This window comes from Mirounga leonina, unplaced genomic scaffold (assembly GCF_011800145.1).
Source record: "Mirounga leonina isolate KUSES-001 unplaced genomic scaffold, KU_Mleo_1.0 Mir_169, whole genome shotgun sequence".
Lineage (NCBI taxonomy): Eukaryota > Metazoa > Chordata > Mammalia > Carnivora > Phocidae > Mirounga > Mirounga leonina.
In genome coordinates, this window is record NW_023270431.1 from 18162299 (window position 1) to 18186173 (window position 23875).

A 23875-nucleotide genomic window follows, 5' to 3' on the forward strand; every position below is an offset into this window, starting at 1 on the left:
GAATGCAAAACAGTGTGGAGATTCCTCAAAAAATTAAAAAAAAGAGCTACCCTATGACCCAGCAATTGCACTACTGGGTATTTACCCCAAAGACAAAGATGTAATGAAAAGGGCCATATGCACCTCAATATTCATAGCAGCAATGTCTGCAATAGCCAAACTGTGGAAAGAGCTGAGATGCCCTTCAACAGATGAATGGAGAAAGAAGATGTGGTCCATATATACAATGGAATATTACTCAGCCATCAGAAAGGATGAATACCCAACTTTTACATCAACATGGATGGGACTGGAGGAGATTATGCTAAGTGAAATAAGTCAAGCAGAGAAAGTCAATTATCATATGGTTTCACTTATTTGTGGAACATAAGGGATAGCATGGAGGACATTGGGAGAAGGAAGGGAAAAAGGAAGGGGAAGAATCAGAGGGGGAGACGATCCATGAGAGACTATGGACTCTGAGAAACACATGAGGGTTTTTGGCAGGGGATGGGTTAGCTCGGTGATGGGTATTAAGGAGGGCATGTACTGCATGGAACGCTGGGTGTTATATGAAAACAATGAATCGTGGATCACTACATCAAAAACTAATGATGTATTGTATGGTGACTAACAAAACATAATAAAATAAAATAATTTTTTTAAAAAAATAAAAAAATAAAATGAAAAAAAATAAAAAATAAAAGTTCATGAAATGGTATAACTGGTTTTTCAGAAAAGCTCCTGTTTCTTGTGAAAAATTGGATTATCCAAGCACCAGCTTACAGATGATCTGCCTGGGTATAAAAAAGTCATTGGGAAATTCAGGCTTAGGCCAATGGCACTAATATATGGAACAGCTCTACCTGTTGGAACTAGATATGAACCAAATTAAGAGACCATATTCTGGTCAGAAACATCACATCTGTACAACCTGCACATCATAGTCTCTGCTGATTACACAGCCATATAGAGCTATTGCAAGCAATGCATCAGAGGTTCTGAATCTTGAGGGTCTGCTGTTGCTGCATGCAGCATCCTTGAATGTGCCTTTGTGATCCATGAGAATCTGTTATACCTAACCCAGGATGCATCAGTGTAGGTACTCTACCCGTACTGGATTGAAGATGCTGTTCCAGTTTACTTCATTAGTATTTATAGAACATTCCAATGAAATGTAAACCAAGGTTTCAATAACCTGTTTTAAAATGGTAACAGAGGGATGCCTGTGTGGGACAACTGGTTAAGCATCTGACTCTTGGTTTTGGCTCAGGTCGTAATCTCATGGTTGTGATCTCACGGTTGTGAGATCAAGCCCTGCATTGGGCTCTGTGCTCTGTGTGGGGTCTACTTATGATTCTCTCTCCCCCCTCCCTCTGCTCCATCCCACCATGCTCTCTCTCTAAAATGAATAAGTCTCATGGTAATAGAAATGTGATAAAGCAACTACTACTTAGTAACATCATTAGTTATTATTCAACATACAAACATTAATTGTGATACTGAATACAAAGTAAAACTCAAAGTATAAGTATGAAATTCAAGCACTAGGGATTTACTATAGAGGGCTACTTATGGTGTAAATGCATTGGAAACACCCATTCCCATTTCAGCTAATGATATGAGTAATATTTTGAGCATCTACAGAAAATAGGAACAGATATTATCTGAATATTTATTAATGGAAAAGATGGATTTAATGAAAAAGCTTAGAAATTTTAAATAATATTGTAGTATTTTATCTTTATAGTTTTTAAGAATAGAAAATGGTGAATATTTTGAATATCTACTCTGCCAAGCATTATTCTATAATATCTCAAATAATTTTGACTAGTAAGTATATTAATTATGTATAAAGTTAGCACATATAGCTGATATTTGAGCTTCTGCTATGTCTGCAGTATTGTCCCGGTACAATAGCAGATATAAAAACCTTACTTTTAAGTAATTTACAATGCAGTTCTTAAATGAAATAAATAACAGGTGTCAAAATGTGGAATGCAGATGATAATTGCAATGGTAGTTTACTTAGGAAGAGAAAATATGTGTAAGTATTGCCAGGAATATCTTCATATATCTAACATATTTATATATACATATGTGTGTGTGTGTGTGCATGTTTGTGTATATACACGTATATTCACATAATGACAAGGTATTGTCCCAAACAAAATTTAGGCGAAAGAATCAGAGACTTTGTTTGAAATCCTGGCTTGCTCATATAACCCTTGAGCAACTGTTAAAGCCTTCATCTCTTTATTTGTAAAATGAAAATGTTAATACCTACATCATTGGATTTTTGTAAGACTTAAATAATGTTTGTAAAATATCAGTTTATTGTGGACAATAAATTGTGATTATTATACCAATTATCAATATGCTTGGTAACTCCATATAAAGAAAATGTATGCTTTTCTTGTTAGTAAAAATTTTATAGTGTATAATTCAGTAATTTTTTACATAGTTTTCTGCACTGTTCAGCTACAGAAATGCCACAAATACATGACAGTGGAACATTCACAATTGTCAGATTGAAGAATGGATTATATGTTTGTTGCTAAGCCAGCAGAAGATATGGTTGTCAAACTTTACTGACGTGTCAGAGTACTTGAGACTTAGAGCAGTGATGAGTGAGTTTGCTCACAATGTTCAAATCATGCATGCATGCAAGCCATTTTTTGATGCATCTATTCTTTAATTCTAGGTTGAAAGATGAAAGGTCTTGCTTATTTTTTCCCATAAAATGAGGTTGTCACAAAAACATTTTTTTATGAAATAAAAGTTGTGAAATACATTTTTATTTCTAATGGCCTGAATAAAGATATACTTGTTTTGCTTCTTAGGAAAAAGATAAGTGTCTAAGAAGACATAAAACCATTAGTTAGAACTGTATCTGTCAATTAAATCCTACAGAAGAGTACTTTTTATTACATTTATTTATAATCCAAACGCCATTACCAGTTGTCCTTTAAAAGTTGTGGTTCACTCCTTCCCTGCTCTGGATTACAGAATAGGTATGTTCCAGATATAATGAGTAACCAGTATACTCTATGATGAGAACTCAGATTACAGATTAGAAAGGATTTGGGTCTTAAGTTTGGCTCTCCTACCATATGACCTTAAGCAAGTCTTACAGTTCCTCAGTGATTCATAAGAAAACACCCCCAAAATTTAATGCCTTAAAATAACAACTATCATTTATTTTGCTTATAAATGTGAAATTTTGACAAAGTTCAGCAAAGACAGTTCATCTCTACTTCATGCAGCGTCACATGAGGTGGCAATACAGGGGCCTGGATAATCTACATTCCAGGTAGCTCACTCACCTGGCTGGCAAGACGGTGCTGATTGTCAGCTGAGAGCTCAGCCAGCGCCTGGGCCAAGGGCCTCAGTTCTCCACTTGGGCCTCTCCATGGCTGCTTAGCCTTCCTCCTGGCAAGGTGGCTAGTTTCTAAACATAAACATTCCAAAAGGAACATAAACATTCCAAAAGGAACAGCTCTCTAACCTTTTATGACGTAGCCTAGGAAGTCATATAGATTCTCTGTAGTCACAAGCACACCCAAATTCAGGAGATAGGGAACATGGACCTGAATTCCTTATGGAAAGAGTGTCCATGAGACATTGTCAGAAGGGCAGAGAGTGGGAGATATTGTTGAGGCCGTTTTTGGAAAGCACAATCTGCCATAGCACATTACTTAATATCACTTAACTTCAGTTTCCTCCTCTAAGTAATAATATGCTAAACACCCTTCTGATCACTTTACACATAGTGATTCATTAAATTCTCACATCCTCTGAGTTAGGTGCTATCATTTATACCCATTTTCCAGAGAAGGAAAATAATGCATGGAAAAATAACAGATAAATGCCTGAAATGACAGAGTTGGTAAAATATAGGAACAGAACTCAGAGCCAAGCAATCTAGTTCCAAAGACCACATTCTTTATTATCCTTTGTAACTGGTTTTTATAAGAATAAATAAAAAATTGTATATGAAGCATTTTGCACAAATATCCAGCTCATTCTGAATGCTCATTAACTATAAATGATTTTGCTGTAGCTATTATTACTTCTATATCTTACAGTTAGTTAATCCCTGGGTGTTTTCTCTTTGGGATGGTTTTTCTTATTAAAGTAAATTTAAGCTGGCTTAAGGAGTATATAAGAAAGGAATATTGAAGAGAAAGTTAGAAACTGTCATTACAGTCAGGTGTCTAGAAAAAATAGTGAAATAAGACTAAGAATCTCTGATTAGGGAAAAAAGTTAAATGGCATCTCATTTCAAAGTATCTGAAAATATGGTGATAGATGCAATAAACACATTTTTTTTAAAGTAATGCTAAATATGAAGGAAGTAGTATTAATAATGAAGGCTTAAGTTTAAGACTAAAATATACCTGGGGGTAACAAATTAATTAAAAATCACATTAGAAGATGAATGTTAGAACACTGAAAAGATGATCTGTTATTTATAGGGGGAAAATGGTTAACTTTTGATATTGTGCCAGTATTATTACCAGATTGCTTTCAAAATGATAAGGGGTAATAAAAATAAAAATGGTGTCTAATCATAAAAACTGCTAATATAAACCTTTTGGTTTCTATACCTCCACTACCTTATCTCACACTAGAAACATCTTTAGAATTTTAATTTGCATGTCACAAACCTCAGACTACTAAAGTATTTCTGACTTCACTTTGCAAGTAATGCCCTTTCCTTGACAATTATCCACCTCTTGAAGGAATGTGCTTTTTTCACATCATCTTTAAGATATAAATTATGAGTCTATGAATGAGATAAATGGTGGAAGATAAAACTAAGATCTAACATATCCACTTTGTGCTTGTTAATGGCAACTTCTGTGGATTTCTGTATATATCTCTATTTTATAAGTTACTATGTCACATAGTAAAAAAAAAAAAAAATAGTATTTAGTTTCTAGGTTCTTCTTTACCTAACCAAAAGTTCAAAATTTCACTGCTAGTCTGAGACCCAAGTAGTGGTCTTTGTTTCAGTCCTCAAAGTCTTTGGTATCTTAAATGAATGAAATCCATGTATATGCAGTTTTGAAGTAAACCTAGGAATTCATAAACAGGCTATGGGATTGATTTCTCAAGCTCCTCTCTCTCCATGTTCTTCCCAGTACTCTCTGGTTCACCATGGCTCCTCTCTAAGGTCTCTTGGCTGGAATGCTGGCTGAATCTTTATTTACTCCACTCTGTTGTGCACTCCATCAACTGGATATGCATCCAGGGCCAAGTGGGGCAAGGACAGAGAGAAAAAGAAATGCAGTTGGTGGGAACCGCAGCTTGAGTGAATGGAGAGGAAGTTTTCCCTTCTTAAGAATTTTGGCTCCGGGCGCCTGGGTGGCTCAGTTGGTTAAGCAACTGCCTTCGGCTCAGGTCATGATCCTGGAGTCCCTGGATCGAGTCCCGCATCGGGCTCCCTGCTCGGCAGGGGGTCTGCTTCTCCCTCTGCCCTCTTCCCTCTCGTGCTCTCTGTCTCTCATTCTCTCTCTCTCAAATAAATAAATAAAATCTTTAAAAAAATATATAACCTAGATGGTTCATTTCTAAAAAACTTTAGGCCTCAGTCATATTCCTCAATCTTACTTAAGAATCCAGTTTTCATATTATTTTGGTTCTTTTTTTATAGAAAGTATGCATAGGGGCGCCTGGGTGGCTCAGTTGGTTAAGCGACTGCCTTCTGCTCAGGTCATGATCCTGGAGTCCCTGGATCGAGTCCCGCATCGGGCTCCCTGCTCAGCAGGGAGTCTGCTTCTCCCTCTCCCACTCCCCGTTTGTGTTCCCTCTCTCGCTGTGTCTTTCTCTGTCAAATAAATAAAATCTTTAAAAAAAAAAAAAAAGAATTTTGGCTCCTGTGGGTTTTCATTACTGGCCACCACCAGCCCCACCATTACCGCATGATTGCTTAAGAGACAGGCAAGAGAGAAGGGAGAAAAGAAAGAGAAGCAAAGGAGGAAGGGATTTTCACATTCTCTCCTGAGCATTATGAGTTCTGTTTCTCACTCCCAGAATGAAGATGAGCAGGCTTGTCCTAGAGCTCTGTCTGTGACCTGGTGTCCACTTCTAGGTGTTTGGTCCACTCAGTCCAGGCTCCAAGTGTTGGGGGAGGCAGGAGGGAGGGAAGGGAGAGAAGGATGGTCAGCTCATCACCAGGTCAGTAGTACCGCATACTTTGATCTTCTCCAGTATACCTGCTTCTGCTTCCTTTTCAGAGTCCTTAAATATCTGCTGGGTGTGGTGTGTTCAGATGGTTTTTCTATTTGTTTATTCAAAAGAAAGTCCACTTTAAACATTTCTTTGACTGAAGAAATCAGAATTAGTAACAGGACAATTTTACACACATCATCTTATCAGGACTTGATAGTAGTCTCCTGCAAGGAAAGTTAGGTTGAATATTTTGAAGCATAGCATTTAAGATTAATAGACCTACATTCGATCGTGAGATTTTCCTGGGTTGTTAGTAATAGACTATTCTGAAGACACAAGATTAATAGACCTACATCTGATCGTGAGATTTTCCTGGGTTGTTAGTAATAGATTATTCTGAAGACACAAAATATCCATGGTTATTTACCCTTACACCTAGGTTTTTCTTTTCTTTTCTTTTTATGTTTTAATTCCCTAGCATTCCGGGCCTTCTCTGCATACCTGGCAGCAAAACTTAATTTTCGTAATTGCAGAACAGCATCTAAGAAAGCAGCGATGGTATTACCTACCCCAGTTTCTTAAATTCATGAATTTTAATGTTTTGAGAAATGATGCAGATCTCATATTTTACTGATAAGTCATTCAGGTTTATCTAAACTTACAGACTATTGAAAACCGTTGAGGGAAAGGCAGTCAATTGTATTAATATCAGTTTCTGTCACATAAGAGGCAATTCAGTATTTCATCAAATGGTAAGAACTGCATGATATGCCAACTAGGATTTCTTGTGGTCCTTTGTCTTAGAGTTCTCTGATAATACAGATAAACCCCCAAAACATTGCTGGCAATGTATGCCTAACCATTCCATTTTTAAAATAAAGTATGTATATAACAGGTCCTACATTTCTTGATTTTGTTTTAGCAGAGACATTGTGTGTATGTGTGTGTGTGTGTTTATGTATGGGTGTGTGAGAGTACTTTCAAACCATATTTCAGTAATACCCAGAGACTTCAATTTTCTAAAGACAATGAATTTTCAAACATTTACAAGGGAAATTGCATTGCAAGGTATGTACTTCATTAACATTAGTCGTAATTCTGTAACTATACTGATACTAAATACATGCTTTTTGTAAAAATTATTTTGACCTTATGATATGTATCACAATTCTTAATACTGTTATTTTATTTTTTTAAGATTTTATTTTTATTTGGAGGAGAGAGAGAGAGAGAGCAAGCGAGAGCACAAGAGCAGGGGGAGGGAGAAGCAGATTCCCTGTTGACCAGGGAGCCCGATCCAGTGCGGGGCTGGATATGGGGCTGAATGTGGGCTCAATGCGGGGCTCAATGCAGGTTTCAATGCGGGCTTGATCCCAGGAGACTAGGATCATGACCTGAGCCGAAAGCAGCTGCTTAACCAACTGAGCCACACAGGTGCCCCTCTTCTTGTTATTTTAAGCAAACATTTAAAGTTTCTCAAATTAGGAGCAGCAGAGCATTCAACTCTTGATCTCAGGGTCATGAGTTCAAGCCCCATGTTGGGCATGGAGTCTACTTAAAAAAATAGAGTAAAAATAAATAATAATAAAGTTGCTCAAATTATAAACATATTTTTGAAGTAGAAAACTATGTTTTAACTTGGATTATTATATAATTTTATGAGAATACTTACATATTTTACATTTTATAGATTACAATCATCAAATTACACTGTATTTGTAGTAGCACTCTTACTACTTTTATCAGTAGGTACATGGAAACATGAAAACAAATATTTAATAAATAATAGCTTAATTGTAATTTGATTATTTTCAACAAAATGTATTCCAATTATATAATTAGAAATTTAATAAAGTGTAAACTTTTTTGTTAAGCATAGTTTCTTGAACATATCAGTTTACTTCCATTCCCTCAGGATACTTCACCAAAATAAGGGAATATAGAAAGTCTACACTAACAAGGACAAAGTAGGGGGTGAAAGGAGTAGAAAATACTTCAGGTGAGAAAGAGCAACATGTCAACAAAATTACAAAAATTAAAATCGAATGGAAAAGTGATAACTCACTTAGCAATGGAATTTGGTATGAGTGCCTGCAGGGATAGAAGCTACTTTCACTTTGTGCTGTTTGGTTGGGTATATACTTAGGAGCAGAATTGTTATGTCAGAAGATATATCTGTGTTTATCTATAGTAAATACTGCCAAACAGTTCCACAAAGTGGTAGGACCAGTTAAAACTTCTCCAGCAATGTATGAGAGCTCATATTGCTGTATATCCTCACCAACACTCCGTATTGTGTGTCTTTTTCACTTTAGGCATTCTGGTAGGAGGCAGTTGTATTGCCCTGTACTTTGAAGTAAGTTTTTAAAGTATGTCTTTGAGAAACTAAACAGGTGAACCTAGATAGGAGAAGGCTGTTATAAAACAGTGAATTAGGGGCGCCTGGGTGGCTCAGTCAGTTAAGCGTCTGCCTTTGGCTCAGGTCGTGATCCCAGGGTCCTGGGATCGAGCCCCACATCGGCTCCTTGCTCATCGGGAAGCCTGCTTCTCCCTCTCCCTCTGCCACTCCCCCCCCACCCTTGTGCTCTCTCTCTCTCAAATAAATAAAATTAAAAAAATAACAGTGAAATATGAAGACAGAAAAATAAGACTTTAAGATGACTAAAACAATCTGATTTTTACTCACAGCCAAGATATAGTAACATCTGTTGCCTGAAAAAAACCTAGAAAACACATGCAAAATATATGAAAAAAAATCATTTTAAGACAAAACATCAGTTAATGAAAGACAGTGATCCCTGCTAGACGGTAAATAAAGGAGGAGAGCCCTACAACTGTTCCCACTTAGTGTCTTGAGAGAGTTTCCAGGCCATGGTGCAGGGAGGAGGAACCCTGAGAGAAGCCAGCAGACTCCTTCTGTGGGTTGAGAAGATAGATCTGAGAGTCCATGTAGACCCAGACAGCCAGGTATCACAAAACAGTATGAAAGAGGAGAGGGCTTCTCTGACAGAGAACTCCAGAGACCTGTAGAAGTTCTCCAGGAGTATTCACCTGAGATTGCTCATGAGCAAATAAATCAACAAAGGAGATTTAAATGAAATCATAGAAAGGATGCAATTATTAAAAAAAAAAAAAGGCAGGAAATGGAAGAAAATGGAGCAAAAAACAGATGGGACAAATGGGAACAAAACAGCAAGATAGACTTTAACCATTTCAGTAACCACATTAAATGTAAATAGACTAAACATCCCAATTAAAAGAAAGAAGTTGTCAGATTGGATTTTTTTAAAAAGTGCAATACCCAGGTATGTTCTACCTGCAGGAAATGTGCTTTATTTTTAATTTAATTTTTTTAGAGCGGGAGGAAGGGAAGGGCAGAGAGAGACTCTTATCAGGCTCCATGCTGAGCAAGAAGCCAGACATGGGGCTCAGTCTCATTACCCTGATGAGATCATGACCCGAGCTGAAATCAAGAGTCAGATGCTTAACCGACTGAGCCACCCAGGCACCCTGGAAATGTACTTTAAATATAAAAATTCAGGGACACCTGGCTGACTCAGTCAGTAGAGCATCTGACTCTTGATCTCAAGGTTGTAAGTTTGAGTCCCATGTTGGGTATAGAGATTTCTTTTTTTTTTTTTTTAAGATTTTATTTATTTATTTGAGAGAGAGAGAATGAGAGAGAACACATGAGAGGGGATAGGGTCAGAGGGCAAAGCAGACTCCCTGCCGAGCAGGGAGCCTGATGCGGGACTCGATCCAGGGACTCCAGGATCATGACCTGAGCCGAAGGCAGTCACTTAACCAACTGAGCCACCCAGGCGCCCAGGTATAGAGATTTCTTAAAAATAAAATCTTTAAGAAAAATTAAAAATAAATATAAAAATCCAAATAGGTGAAAATAAAGGGACACAAGGAAACTTTTGGGGTTGATGGATACATTCACTATCTTGATTGTGGTTAAATATTCATAGCTGTACACATATGCCAAAACTTAACCAATTGTATACTTTACGTGCAGTTTTTTCATGCCAATTACATCTCATTAAAGCTGTTAAAAAATAGTATGGTATGTGGGGAGAATGGGAAGAAGTCTAAAATTTATGCTGCAGTGGGAGGTAAGTTTGCAAAAATAGGTGTGAGCTCAACTGTGAAGCAATTTAAATGCTAAACTGAGTTTGGACTTTGTGCTACAGACCGGGTGTTAGCAAACATTTTCCATAAAGGGCCAGACAGTATACATTTTAGGCTTTGCAGTCCAAGAGTCAAAATCAATGTCACCATGTACCTGTGTAATCATTTAAAAATCCAAAGGCTATTCTTAGCTCACAAGCTGTACAAAAACCAGGCGGTGGGCCAGATTTGGCCAAAGTGCAATAGTTTGCCAACTCTTACACTAGACAATAGGCAGTAGCACGATCATCTCTACCATTTAGAAATATAACTGGCAGTGGCTATGATGTAGATTTGAGCAGGAAGAAAGCGAGGCAAGCAAATGAAATGAATGCAGTAAGTACAAGAAATGGTGGATTTACATAATAAGGTTATAGTATTATGGATGGAAACTAAAAAATAGAATCATTATAGATCTTCTTTATCCATTCATCTGTTGATAAGTACTTAGGATGTTTCTGTATCTTGGCTATTGTGAATAATGCTGCAATAAACACAAGACTGCAGATATCTTTTTGATATCCTGCCTTCATTTCCTTTGGATAAATACTCAGAAGTGGGATTGCTGGGTCATATGGTAGCTCTATTAATCTTTTGAGGAACTATACTATTTGCTGTAGTGGCTTAAACAAGTTATCTTCCTATGAACAATGCAGAACAGTTCCCTTTTGTCCACATCCTTGCCAACACTTATTTTCTGTCTCTTTGATAATAGCCATTTTAACAAATATGAGGTAATATTATGGTTTTGATGTGCATTTTTCTGAGGATTAGTGATGCTGAGTATCGTTTCATGTGTCTGTTGGCCATTTGGATGTCTTTTTTGGAAAAATGTCTATTTAGTTCCTATGCCCATTTTTTATCCAATTACTTGTTTTGTTGTTGAGTTGGATTAATTTTTATAAATTTTGAATATTAACATCTTATCAGATAGATGGCTTGCAAATATGTTCTCCCATTTCATGGTTTTCCTTTTCATTTTGTTGATTGTTTCTTTTGCTGTGCAGAATCATTTAAGTTTAATGTAGCCCTACTTGTTGATTTTTGCCTTTGTGGCTTCTGCTTTTATTGTCGTATCGAAAAAATCTTTGCGAAAACCAGTGTCAAGGAGCTTTTCCCTATGATTTCTTCTAGAAGTTTTATAGTTTCAGGTCTTATGTTTAAGTCTTTAATCTATTTCAAGTAATTTTTCTGAGTGGTGCAAGATAGGGATCCAGTTTCATTCTTCTGCTTATGGCTCTCTGGTTTTCCCAGTAACATTTATGGAAAAGACTATCCTTTCCTTATTGCACATTCTTGGCTCCCTTGTCAAATATTAGTTGACCATATATGAAAGAGTTTATTTCTGGTCTCTCTGATATGTTCCATTGGTCTGTGTGTCTGTCTATTCTTATGCCAGTACCCCACTGCTTTCATTACTGTGGCTTTCAGTATAGTTTGAAATCAGGGAGTGTGATGCTTCCAGCTTTTTCTTTTTCAGAATTGCTTTGGCTATTCAGGTTTTTTTGTAGTTCCATACACATTTTAGGATTTTTTTTCCTACTTCTGTGAAAAATGTCATTGGAATTTTAATAGGGATTGCATTGAATCTATAGATGGATTTGAGTCATATGGACATTTTAATAATTAATTCTTCTGATGCATGAGCATGAACATTGGATATTCATTTGTGTCTTCTTCAATTTCTTTCATCAAAGTTTATAATTTTCACTATACAGATCTTTCACTTCTTGGTTGAATTTATTCCTATGTATTTTATTATTCTCTATGCTATTATGAATGGGATTGTTGTCTTTATTTCTTTTTTATGCATAAAATCAATATAAAATTGATAGAAAACTATGTATAATAAAAGTGATAAATATAATTTTAATATTGCTAATAAACAGCTCTTAAAATTAATAGAAACAACAAACAAGGATATAAAAGAATGCATAAATGACTATAACCAAATGACCAATAAAAATGTGCAATATTACTGGTAATCAGGAAACTTCAGTTAAAGTAACAATGATATTTAACTTCATATATTTTCAAAAAATAAAATATGATTTATATTTATTATAGGGATTAGTGGGGTGCAAGTTTAGGATGCTCTTTTACATTGCTGTGAGTTTTTAGAAATGTTTAGGAATGAAACACAGAAATATGTGTTAAGAAAATAATAAACATACCCTAATCCAGAGTTCCCACTCTTGGGAACTGAAATATAAACATTATCACAAGGATGTTTACTGCAGCACAGTTTAGAAAAGGGTTCCCTCAACTGGGAGATTGTTGGTAGAAATACTATAGGCACATTATAAAGAATTAACTCATAACCATTGACCTGGAGATATTTTCATAATATAGTAGTAATTGAGAACAAAAATCTATATTATATAGATATTATCCCAATGTTGTAAAATTAACAATAATAAATTCTTGTGATCATATATATATTACACATATCTACCCATCAATGTGTTGGCATTTTAGGGAAGTTATTTTTGAAGAGGAAAAATGGAAGAAAAGTTAGATGTAATCCAAATTTCTAAATGATATTTTAAAATAAATGGTCATACAGAGTATACATGTTATGATCGATTTATGTATCATAAGTGTGTTTTATTTTATTTTATTTATTTACTTGAGAGAGTGAGAGAGAGTACAAAGGGAGAGGGAAAAGCAGACTCTCCCCTGAGCAGGGAACCTGACGCAGGGCTTGATCCCAGGACCCTGAGATCATGACCTGGGCAGAATGCAGCCACTTAACCAACTGAGCCACCAAGGCGCCCCTCATAAACGTCTTAATATAGAAATAAATAGGTACTTTAAAAAAAGAATCATTGTAGAAAATGAAAGTTTCAACTGAACATCTATGTTCAAATAGCTTTTTCTAAAAGAAACAAATTAGAAATTACTGCATCAGATAATCTTTAAATTTCTAACAGTATTTTGTGTGGTATTGGCATGCATTGGAAAATATTCTTATCTTATGTGGGGTGGTTTGTTTTTGGAAATGAAGTTTACCCACTCCCTATAAATAGATAAAGAAGTAATAGAGAGGAAAAATAAAACAATTTAAAAGTTCTCAAGATGTAGGTACTGATATCCCAGTTGTAACAGAAATACAAACAAAATCTAAAATCACTAACTGAATAGATATGTAGAATGATTATTACATTTAGAGTTCTAGTAATTTCATAGTAGACGTTGGTGAATTATTTACTCATTCACTCATTAAATTTTTTAAGCATATGTAAAAATGAAATATATACTCGAAATACGTTAAGCATTATGGATATATGCCCATGTCTGACTTGTGGCAGTTCCAAGAAATTGATGATAAATGTGACAAGATAGTTATAATCTCATAAGATTCAAACTAATAGAGAGGTATATGTGGTATACCATTAATGTGTGCTACATAAAGAGAATGTAACTACCTAGAACAGTGGCTTTCTAACATTTTTAACAGCATAATCCTATGTTTTGAAATGAAATATTATATTAAACCTTAATATTAAAATAGGGTAATATTTTAACAATCGAAATGTTTTATAAGTTTAACATTTTAAGATTTTTAAAGACAATTTTGATGTGTACACAGTCATTTCAAATCAGAGATAAGGTTGAGAGTTGCAGTACCAACATCCAATTCATATTTATATTTTTTGTGGTAGGCAAAATATTCAAATTCAAAATCATATAGATAACTTCAACTGGAAAGGTTTTGGTTTTTTTTTTTTTTTTTTCCTAGCAGCCAGCTCACCTTGAGATATTAGAATAATTAGTTTCGAGTTGCAATTGAATCACTTTCAAAATCTTTATTCACTGTTTCCATCCCTAACTTACAGTAATTTAGCAAGCCAAAGACAAAAACAAAACCTATAAATTTATAGTAAGATGAATTATGCTATGATCAGAATATACACTGAGTAGAAATGCATAACCTTTTGCAGGAACTTAATTAGCAGAGTACTAACAATCTGTCCAATTCAGTGAAAAAAAATATGTGTTGAACACCTACTTTATGATAATCACTGTTACCAGCCTGCCCTTGAGGAACTTACAGCCATTAAACAAGTAATCGCCAAGGTGTTGCTGAAAAAGTAACACAGAACATGGGACCACCGCTGGTTAACCCTCGAGCTGGACCTGGGCAGCTGGAGGCTCCTCAACCCCTTTCCTGTCCTTGGACTCTATGATCTGCCTACCATTCCCACAGTGGGAGCTGTTTTCAAGGACAGAGCCTTGGAGAGAGTAAGGTGGTGTTGAGACCATCTGGGTAGTATACGTGACTCAACCCATTTAAGGCCTTTATTTAAACTTTTAAGATTCTGGAGGGCAGGTGCAGAGAACTGTTTGTCTTTCAGCTGCCCAGAACAAGCTTCATATGTCATTTCCCTTGTTTATGAAACCTGCCACCTACCAATCTGGAGCGGCCTGCCTCTTTTTCTGTCTCCCCCTGCCTTGCATGCACAGCGTTAGTTTGCAAACAAACAAGTATTATTGAGAAGTCACAGGTGCTTGGAGAAACTAAACTAGTCTAGAAAGTCAGGAAGAAGTGGGACCTGAAAGAGGACTAGGAGTTAGCAAGATGATTGGGTCATGGGGTGGGATGGAGAAAAGAGATTTTCAACAGTAGAAAAGGTTTAAGCAGAAGAAAGATCATGGTAGATTCATAGAAATTAAAGGAGACCTTTAGCAAGTCATTCATTCATTCACCGAACACTGAGGAAGGGCCAAATAATGCCTGGCGCTGGTCCAAGCCCTGGAGATACACCTCAGTACACAAAAGAGACAAAAATCTATGCCCTAACAGAGCATACATTTTAGGAGAAAATAGCTTAAAAAATTAAACATATCATGTGTCAGATGTTAAGTTCTTTGTAGATAGGAAAAAGTGTGGAGGGTAATATAAAATACTGTGGTAGGATGTAGCAGGAGGTGCAGTTTTATAAAGGGAATCAGGCTTCATTAATACAATAACATTGTTACAAAGACCTGATCTAAGGGAGGGAGCAAACCATACAGATAGGCGAGTAAGAGCAAGTGTTAAAGGCCCAGTAGCAGGAGCATGCTTTCATGCAAGATTCTGAGGGAGGCCAGTGTGGCTGGAGCAGAGTACCTGATGGAAAAAGAACTGATGAAAAGCAGAGTCACAGGGAATGGGTAGGGAGCAAAAGCGCGGGATGACTAGTAGTTAATAGGGCAATGGCTTGACTAGGGGAAATGGAAAGCCACTGGACGCTGGGAGCCCAGTGATAATGTGATCTTATGCAAGTTCTGAGGAGATCACTGCCTGCTGGGTTGAGAATAGACTGTAGAAAGGCAAAGCCTTAATCAAGGGAGTGTGTGTGAGAAGGAAGTAGCTTCATGTGATGTGGTTGGAGCTGTAGGCAGGTTCAAACCACAGGGAAACTTAATAATCCAATCCGTTTTAAACTAACACAAAGATGGTGGGAAGTTTTTTCAACAGGGAGATATAATGAACAGATTTCTGTGTTCAAAACTGCACTATCCAATGTGGTAGCTAATAGGCCGTGAGGTGAGTAGGCACTTGAAATGTGGCTAGTTCAAATTGAGATGTGCAGTGAATGTAAAATACACATCATATTAGTACAAAATAGTACAAAAAAACCCAAATGTAAAATATTTTAAGAGCTAGATTATATGTTGAAATGATAATATTTTGGATATATTGTGTTAAATAAAATATATTATTAAAATTAATTTTGCCTCTTTTTAGTTTTTTAATGTGGCTCCTACAAAATTTAAAATGACATATATATAATTATATATATTATATATATATATTAATTTTTAGTACTATTGGACAGAGCAGATTTAGAAGATCCTTCTGTTTACAGAATAAAGTAGACAAGATTGGGTGCTGAGACCAGTTAGCAGCCTGGTCTCTAGAAAAGTTTGGCTATCACTAAGCTATTCTAAGTATTTTAAGAGCTGCTTTAAGCACTCTAAAATTCTAAAAGAAGGTGACAATTTAGCTGAATACACTTCAGATAAGAAATTATTTAAATTTTTGTTTTTTAGTTACCAGAGAAAATAAAGGTAACAGTGTTTTGCTGCACAAAATGAAGTTATTGGCAGGCTATTTTATATTCTAAACAGTGTTTATGACTGAGATTTGAATGACTGATAACAGAAAGGAAACAAGGTTTACAGCTCTTGTTTATGTGTCTTATAGGTTTTGTATCTGCACATATAATAAACTTTAGTATAGTCCTACAGTGTTCACATTCCTAATTAATTTATTTCAGAATGGTCTTATTTCAGAAGGCCCTTATGATAATATTTAAATTATATTTAAAATAATATTCGAATATTCAGAATGCAAGCTCCCCATTTAAATTTGCACATTCTCTATAAGCTGTGTGGTTTGTTAGATTTATAAATATAGTAATAGGGGCGCCTGGGTGGCTCAGTTGGTTAAGCGACTGCCTTCGGCTCAGGTCATGATCCTGGAGTCCCGGGATCGAGTCCCGCATCGGGCTCCCTGCTTCTCCCTCTGACCACCCCCCCTCATGTGCTCTCTGTCTCTCTCATTCTCTCTGTCTCAAATAAATAAATAAAATCTTAAAAAAATATATATAGTAATAGGTGTAATAAAGATATGATTAAATTTCTAGTTGGGTTCAACACTTAAAATTACTTGCCAAAGTATTACACATGAATTCTATGGAATATATTCAGTTATTTTAAGCTTCATAATTAAGTAGAAAATAATTACTGACAAAATATATATAAGCTAGATTTATTAAATATTTTATAATACATTGTCTTGTAACTACTATATCATAAGATTAAATTTAGTAATTACATATTTTTTAAAGAATATTTTATTTGTGAAAATGTTGGGGTTGAGTATATATTATTTGCATACTCTGAATTTTGACAGGCTTAGAGAACTATTTTGATGATACAGTGTCTATTGATTAGTCATATAGTACTAATTTATCAGCAAGTTAAAGAGACTGTGATTGATATTTATGGATCACCACTAACAGCTTCATTGATAGTGAATAACCAGTTTTTAAAATAATTTTACTGTACAGAATTGATCATAACTTCTCTTGAATTACTAGGTCATTTATATAAAGCAAACATAAACTATCAAAAATAATCCAATAATTGTGTATGTGCCTACGCGCACGTGTGTGTGTGTGCACGTCTGCGTGCACGCACGCTCCCGCTTACGGTTTACGCCTCCTAGAGGATGAGTCAGTGGTGCATAGTGTACTACTAGTATCAGTAGAATTGCAGTCATTTAGATCTGTAGGAACATTCATTAAAATATGTACCTAGGGAAAGACAAATGGTTATTTTATTGGGACTCATTTAGGGAGGAGTTAAATTTACCTTTAAAAAAGGCATTTTTTTCTTTCTTTCCTGAATATATAAGCAGAAGCCTTATCAAGAGATGATTGTCCATTATTGTTAATTATTGTGTATTTTTAAATAGAGCATTTTGCGAAAATGTATTAGATTAAAAGAAGTAGTTAAAACATTTTTTAACATAATATATGTTACTGGAAAATTATTTTTCCTTTTTTTGTATATCAGTGTTAATTTAGAAAGTGGTCAGCAGTGGTTTCTTTGAGACCAGAAACAGCTACCCCCTCAACATTCAGGACATTGGATGCATACTTAGCATAGGATCCTTTTTTTATAGATCTTCCATTCCTGTGAAAGAGTACCCTATAAATGACAACATGGTTAAGCAAAAAGAAAATGCAGTCTAATAAAACATTTCATCACATAACTTTTATTATTTACATTTCATTTTCATGATTTTTTGGTGAAAATTTGGTTATTTGCTTACAGTTTTCATGGTTCTTGCCATATGTGTATAGCATGTATATCTTATTTACTTAATATTTTGTCTACCCACTTTTGAAATTAATTCAAAAATTTTAAATGAATGTATTTAAATATAATAAACAGAAAAAAATTGCTTGCCATAAAAAATAAAAATAAAATGATAAAAGTAAAGCAAACTATAGGTAGATTCTTGCTAAAGTCTCTGAACCTAAAGCCAGCTTTCATTTTCTTTAAAAAAAAATTTTTTTTTTTCACCAATAGGACAGGTGTTAAGATATACCAGCCCCACACTGGGACTTTCTCCTTTAGTACTCAGAAGGACTGAGGGAAAAATGGAATGCAAATACATTTTACACAGTGTAATTCAATGTTATTTAATGCTATCTCCTAGAACTACACAAAATCATTCCCCTTACTGCCAGTGAGCGGCATCCCCACACTCTGGTAATCAATTATTTTGTGTATGTGTATCAGGTACGCTTTCCAAAATTAGCAACCTGAGCCTAAATATGACATCACCATTATGTTACTGATTTTGAAAAACTAATTTCATTGTTAATATTAACATATATTGACTTTTCTGTATATGTGTAACACTGAACTCTGAGATCAAAATGTGTATCAATTAAAACATGTATGTGTACAAATAAAATAAACTCAAGCAATAATAACAATAAAAATATTGTCCTCTTTTTACAGCTTGCAGACCAGGATTCTATAAAGCATTTGCTGGGAACACAAAATGTTCTAAATGCCCTCCCCACAGTTTAACCTATGTGGAAGCAACTTCTGTCTGTCAATGTGAAAAGGGTTACTTCAGAGCTGAAAAAGACCCACCTTCCATGGCATGTACCAGTAAGTCTATACATTTTGCATTTGGAAATCCTGTTTTCAACCCTTTGGTTTCTTTATTCTAAATTGTTTTAAAAACTAGATATACAAAATTCTGTGGCAACAGTGTATATGTCTTTGATAACAGTGAAGAAAAAAGTTTCTCTTTCTCTCAGCATAGTTACTTTTCATCTGCTTGCAAAGGAAGTGCCTATTCCTCAAAATTCACATTGATCCAGGACATGCAAATCCCAGCACTGGTGTGAGGCCCTGGAAATTTTTCCAAACCATAATCTGTCCTTAGGAAGTTAAAGCAGTTTAAGGCTACCTAAGAATTTATAAACAAAACTTGTTCTTTGCTTCACCCTTGTCCATTTTAAGGCACACCAATTTAGGAACATCAAGTTCAGTGTATGGGGAAGCTTCCAGATGGAACTTTAAAAGTCATTGTGCTATTGTTTGGCAGGAAAGTTCTAGTTTTCCTTGACATCTGTCTTTAAAGGAAAGTGTTTTAAGTTTTTCCACATTTCACCTTTCACTTTCCAATTTTTGGTTTGGAACCAATAGAATATTAAATTTAAATGTGAAGGTCATTTTAATGCATGCACCGAGAATTTTAAATTATTTGTACTCTTTTATTATAAAGTATTATGGAATATCTGTACATTTAAAAAGTAAAAGGGAATCTATTAACGCATTGCTAAGCTATGCAAAAGTAAAATGTCATCTCTTAGGTAGCTATAAAAGTCTTGTTAAATACATAAATAAGATATTACAGTGAAAATTTGCCCTTCTGTTTGATGAATTGGTGCCAAACTATTGCTTATCTTATGTAATTCCATAAAGGCAAAATAGATTGAGAATTATGTAATGTTACATATTCCTTAGAGACAATGGTGATGTCCCATTTCTTTTAACTGATGCAGTCTGTAGAATTATCTGCATTACTACAGACTTTAATATAAAATATTTTTATAGAACACATTTAATAAAAATGTAACACATTCATTAGTAGATGTAACTTTTGTTTTCTGATTGTAAATGCTGAGTGACCATTTTCTTCAGAAAGTTGCAGCCTGGAAAATTACTACCTGACATTTTTTTTCATTGGGAACATATTTTAAGTTAATAAATAGAAAAAGGAAATTCTGAAATATAATTTCTCACCTAAATATGTAAAGAGTTTTTAACAGGAAAACCTTGCTGTTACTATATATATGTAATCCTTCTTGCATGGCTACTGTATATTATTATATTATATTGTGGACAGCATACTCCAGCTTAGCTAAATTGTGGTATTTCAAATGGGTAGGAAAGTATTTCTCAAAACCTGTATCAGAAACTGAGTGGAACTTCCCAGGTAAGTGATCAAGGAGAATTTTTCTTTTTATTTTCTTAGGAGGCAATAAATAGACAATTGACAAATTGAAGGAACAAATTGGTTCCCATCAATCTAACCCTTCAGTAAGGTAGCAGGATAGACTTGCAGTTCTTTGAAATGAGAGTCTGGTTAAGGAAATAAATATTGGATACAACAAGGTTCACGAACCTGGTAAACTAGTCAGTCATTGAATCAGATATGTGTACTTATCAGCTTAATGTTTTATGTTTCTTGGATTTTTCTTTCCTCTAGAAAATTTCCTTTCTTATACTTGGTATTGTAAATTATGTTTTTATGTTTTTTATCTTTTATGTTTTAATTTTATTTTAATCAATAGATATCATTTACCAGGGAACTCTAATTGTCTGTCTGGTCTTTCATCATCTTTATTAATCTCTTGTTATGGCTGTTTTCTTTTGCTTTTCTTTTCTTTTCTTTTCTTTTCTTTTCTTTTCTTTTCTTTTACTTTATTTTATTTTCATTCCAGTGTAGTTAACATACAGTGTCATATTAGTTGCAGGTGCACAATATGGTGATTCAACAACTCCACACATCACCCTGTGCTCATCATGGCCACGCCAGCTTGCAGCTATACTAAATATAGAAGCAGAGAAAGGTTTGATTCTGCTCATTGTTGGGCAGAGTCTTAGAGAGAGAACAGGATTTTGTGTTGCCATCAAATATTGAAAGATAAAACCATCCTAAAAATGGTGAAAACTTTGGGCGCCTGGGTGGCTCAGTTGGTTAAGCGACTGCCTTTGGCTCAGGTCATGATCCTGGAGTCCCTGGATCAGGTCCCGCATTGGGCTCCCTGCTCAGCGGGGAGTCTGCTTCTCCCTCTGACCCTCCCCACTCATGTGCTCTCTCTCATTCTCTCTCTCAAATAAATAAATAAGATCTTTAAAAAAAAAAAAGGCAAAAACTTTAGTGAGATCTCCCTAGTCCAGCCTCAGGAGGTCCCCTCTCAAGGCTTTTCTGTGCTACTCTCTTAAGAACTTCTGTCATGTTGGGGCGCCTAGGTGGCTCAGTTGGTTAAGCGACTGCCTTCGGCTCAGGTCATGATCCTGGAGTCCCGGGATCAAGTCCCTGCTCGGCAGGGAGTCTGCTTCTCCCTCTGACCCTCCTCCCTCTCATGCTCTCTGTCTCTCATTCTCTCTCTCTCTCAAATAAATAAATAAAATCTTAAAAAAAAAAAAAAAGAACTTCTGTCATGTTTTAGCAAAACATAGCATAGTATATTGTAAGTTAACCATCTTTTAGAGTCAAATTATCTGAGTATGAATCTTGGTGTTGGTGCTTAATAGCTGTGTAACTTTGGGCAAATTGTTTAACCTCTCTTAGCCTCAGTTAACCCATGCATAGTGATAATAACAGTATACTTCATTCTGTAGCTGCGATGATTAAATAAGTTAATATTTGAAAAGTGCTAAGAACAACACCTAGCACATAGTAGGTGCTACATATATGTTTGTTTAACACAGAAAGTTATTCTCTTATAACCCATTTTGAAATAGTTTTTGATCAGCTAGTATTCAAACTGTTATACACTTTATGGTTGATACTACTATACTGGTTCCCATCATCTGCATTCTTACAAACTGAAAAAAATAATATGCTGAATTTTTTACCTTTTCACAAAATATTTTAAGTCCTGCATTTCTGTTGCCTATCTGAGATCAGTCAGGTTTTCTGAATTATACTCTGACTAAGGTGAGAGACCCTCACAGTTATTACAACATATGCAGAAAAAGTAAGGACCCTAAACTCCAAAGTATCATTGCTCCTAAAAATTGGAAAATGAGATGGTTGGGGAAGAAAAATCAGAAAAGTGACAAGTCAGGAGGTCACTGAACAATTAGAATTAAGAAGACCAGGGTAAGTTCACTGAGATATAGAACTTCTGAGGCCAAGAATCAAACAAGCAGTCAGCCTTTTCTGTCTTTCATTAACCACAAATAAGAGCCAAATTTTAATAGATACATGCTCTCTTAACTTCTAGATCATGTATCTATGAATTAAACATTCTTTATCACCTTTGTTCCTATAGTGTATTATCTGAAAGTCAGAATCTGGGTCAGTTAGCAGTCAGTTCAATCACTTCCTGGTGTTTTTGTCGGTCTTAACATTTGAAACTGCTTTCAGAGAATCTTCCAGGGATTTAAAACGAGGCAGATTTTCTCCTTAGTATCAGGGGCAGAGAGATTTTGAATTTTTATGAGTTTAAAAGAAAGTGAAGGACTAAAATATTGGAAATGACAAACCAGGACTTTGGCTAGTCAATGGCCTAGTATGGAATGATTTTATATATAAGGATAGCGTGTGATCATATAATTGATATGATTTTAAGGACTCCAAGAAGTCTTCCCCTACTCCTTAGTGCCATCATCAAAACAATAACAACAACCTTTAAAAATGTAATTTCACCGTTGAGAGTTTTATGATTTCTTTGGGTTTTCACTGTAGAGATAGGTGTCTTTTTATTTCATAATCTTGAGATACATCATATATAAGATTTATTCACATAAAAATGTTTATTAAGATTTTATTCTTTTAGTGCAGTTGGAGATTCACAAACAAAATTAAGAGAAATATAGAAAAGTCCCATATACCTCCCTGCTCCCAAATATGCACAGCCTCCCCCATTATTAACAGCCCCCACTTGGAGTGGTACATTTGTACAACTGATGAACCTACATTTGCATATCACAATCACCTAAAGTCCACAGTTTACATTAGGGTTCACTCCTGGTGTTGTACATTCTGTGGTTTGTATAGGGCATGTATCCAACATGATAGTAGCATACAGAGTATTTTCACTGCCCTAGAGCTCCTCTCTGCCCCACTAACCTCTGGCAACCACTTATCTTTTTACTGTCTCCATACTTTTGCCTTTTCTAGAATGTCATATAGTTGGAATCCTACAGTATGCAGACTTTCAGAATGGCTTCTTTCACTTAGTAATATGCATTTAAGATCCCCCCATGCCTTTTCATGGCTGGATAGCTCATTTCTTTTTAGTACTGAATAATATTCCATTGTCTGGATGTACCACAGTTTACTTAGCTACTTACCTACTGAAAGACAACTTGACTGCTTCCTAGTTTTGACAGTTAGGAATAAGCTGCTGTAAACATACATGTGCAGGTTTTTGTATGGACATAAGTTTTCAGTTCTTTTAGGGTAAGTACCAAGGAGCATGACTGCTAGATAATATGGTAAAAGTATGTTTAATTTTGTTAAGAAACTACCGAACTACCATTTTGCATTCCCACCAATAAAGAATGAGAGTTCCTGTTGCTCCACATCCTTGCCATCGTTTGGTGTTGTCAGTATTCTGGACTTTGGCCCTTTCCTAGGTGTGTAGTAGAATCTTTTTGTTGTTTTAATTTGTATTTCCCTGATGACATGTGATATGGAGCTTCTTTTCATATGCTTTTTGCCATCTGTCTATCTTCTTTGGAAAGGTGTCCACATAAATATTTTTAGGCTTTTCAAATGGCTACAATT

The 23875-nt window shown here is 35.3% G+C and overlaps 1 protein-coding gene across 1 annotated transcript in view; it reads left to right on the forward strand.

The window, feature by feature from the left end:
* Positions 1-23875, forward strand: part of EPHA6 (EPH receptor A6) — an 833709-nt gene that overhangs the window by 364446 nt on the left and 445388 nt on the right. Inside the window, exon 4 of the mRNA XM_035015180.1 lies at positions 18856-19011. Coding sequence (XP_034871071.1) covers positions 18856-19011 — 156 coding nt within the window. The remainder of the gene's footprint in view (positions 1-18855; positions 19012-23875) is intronic.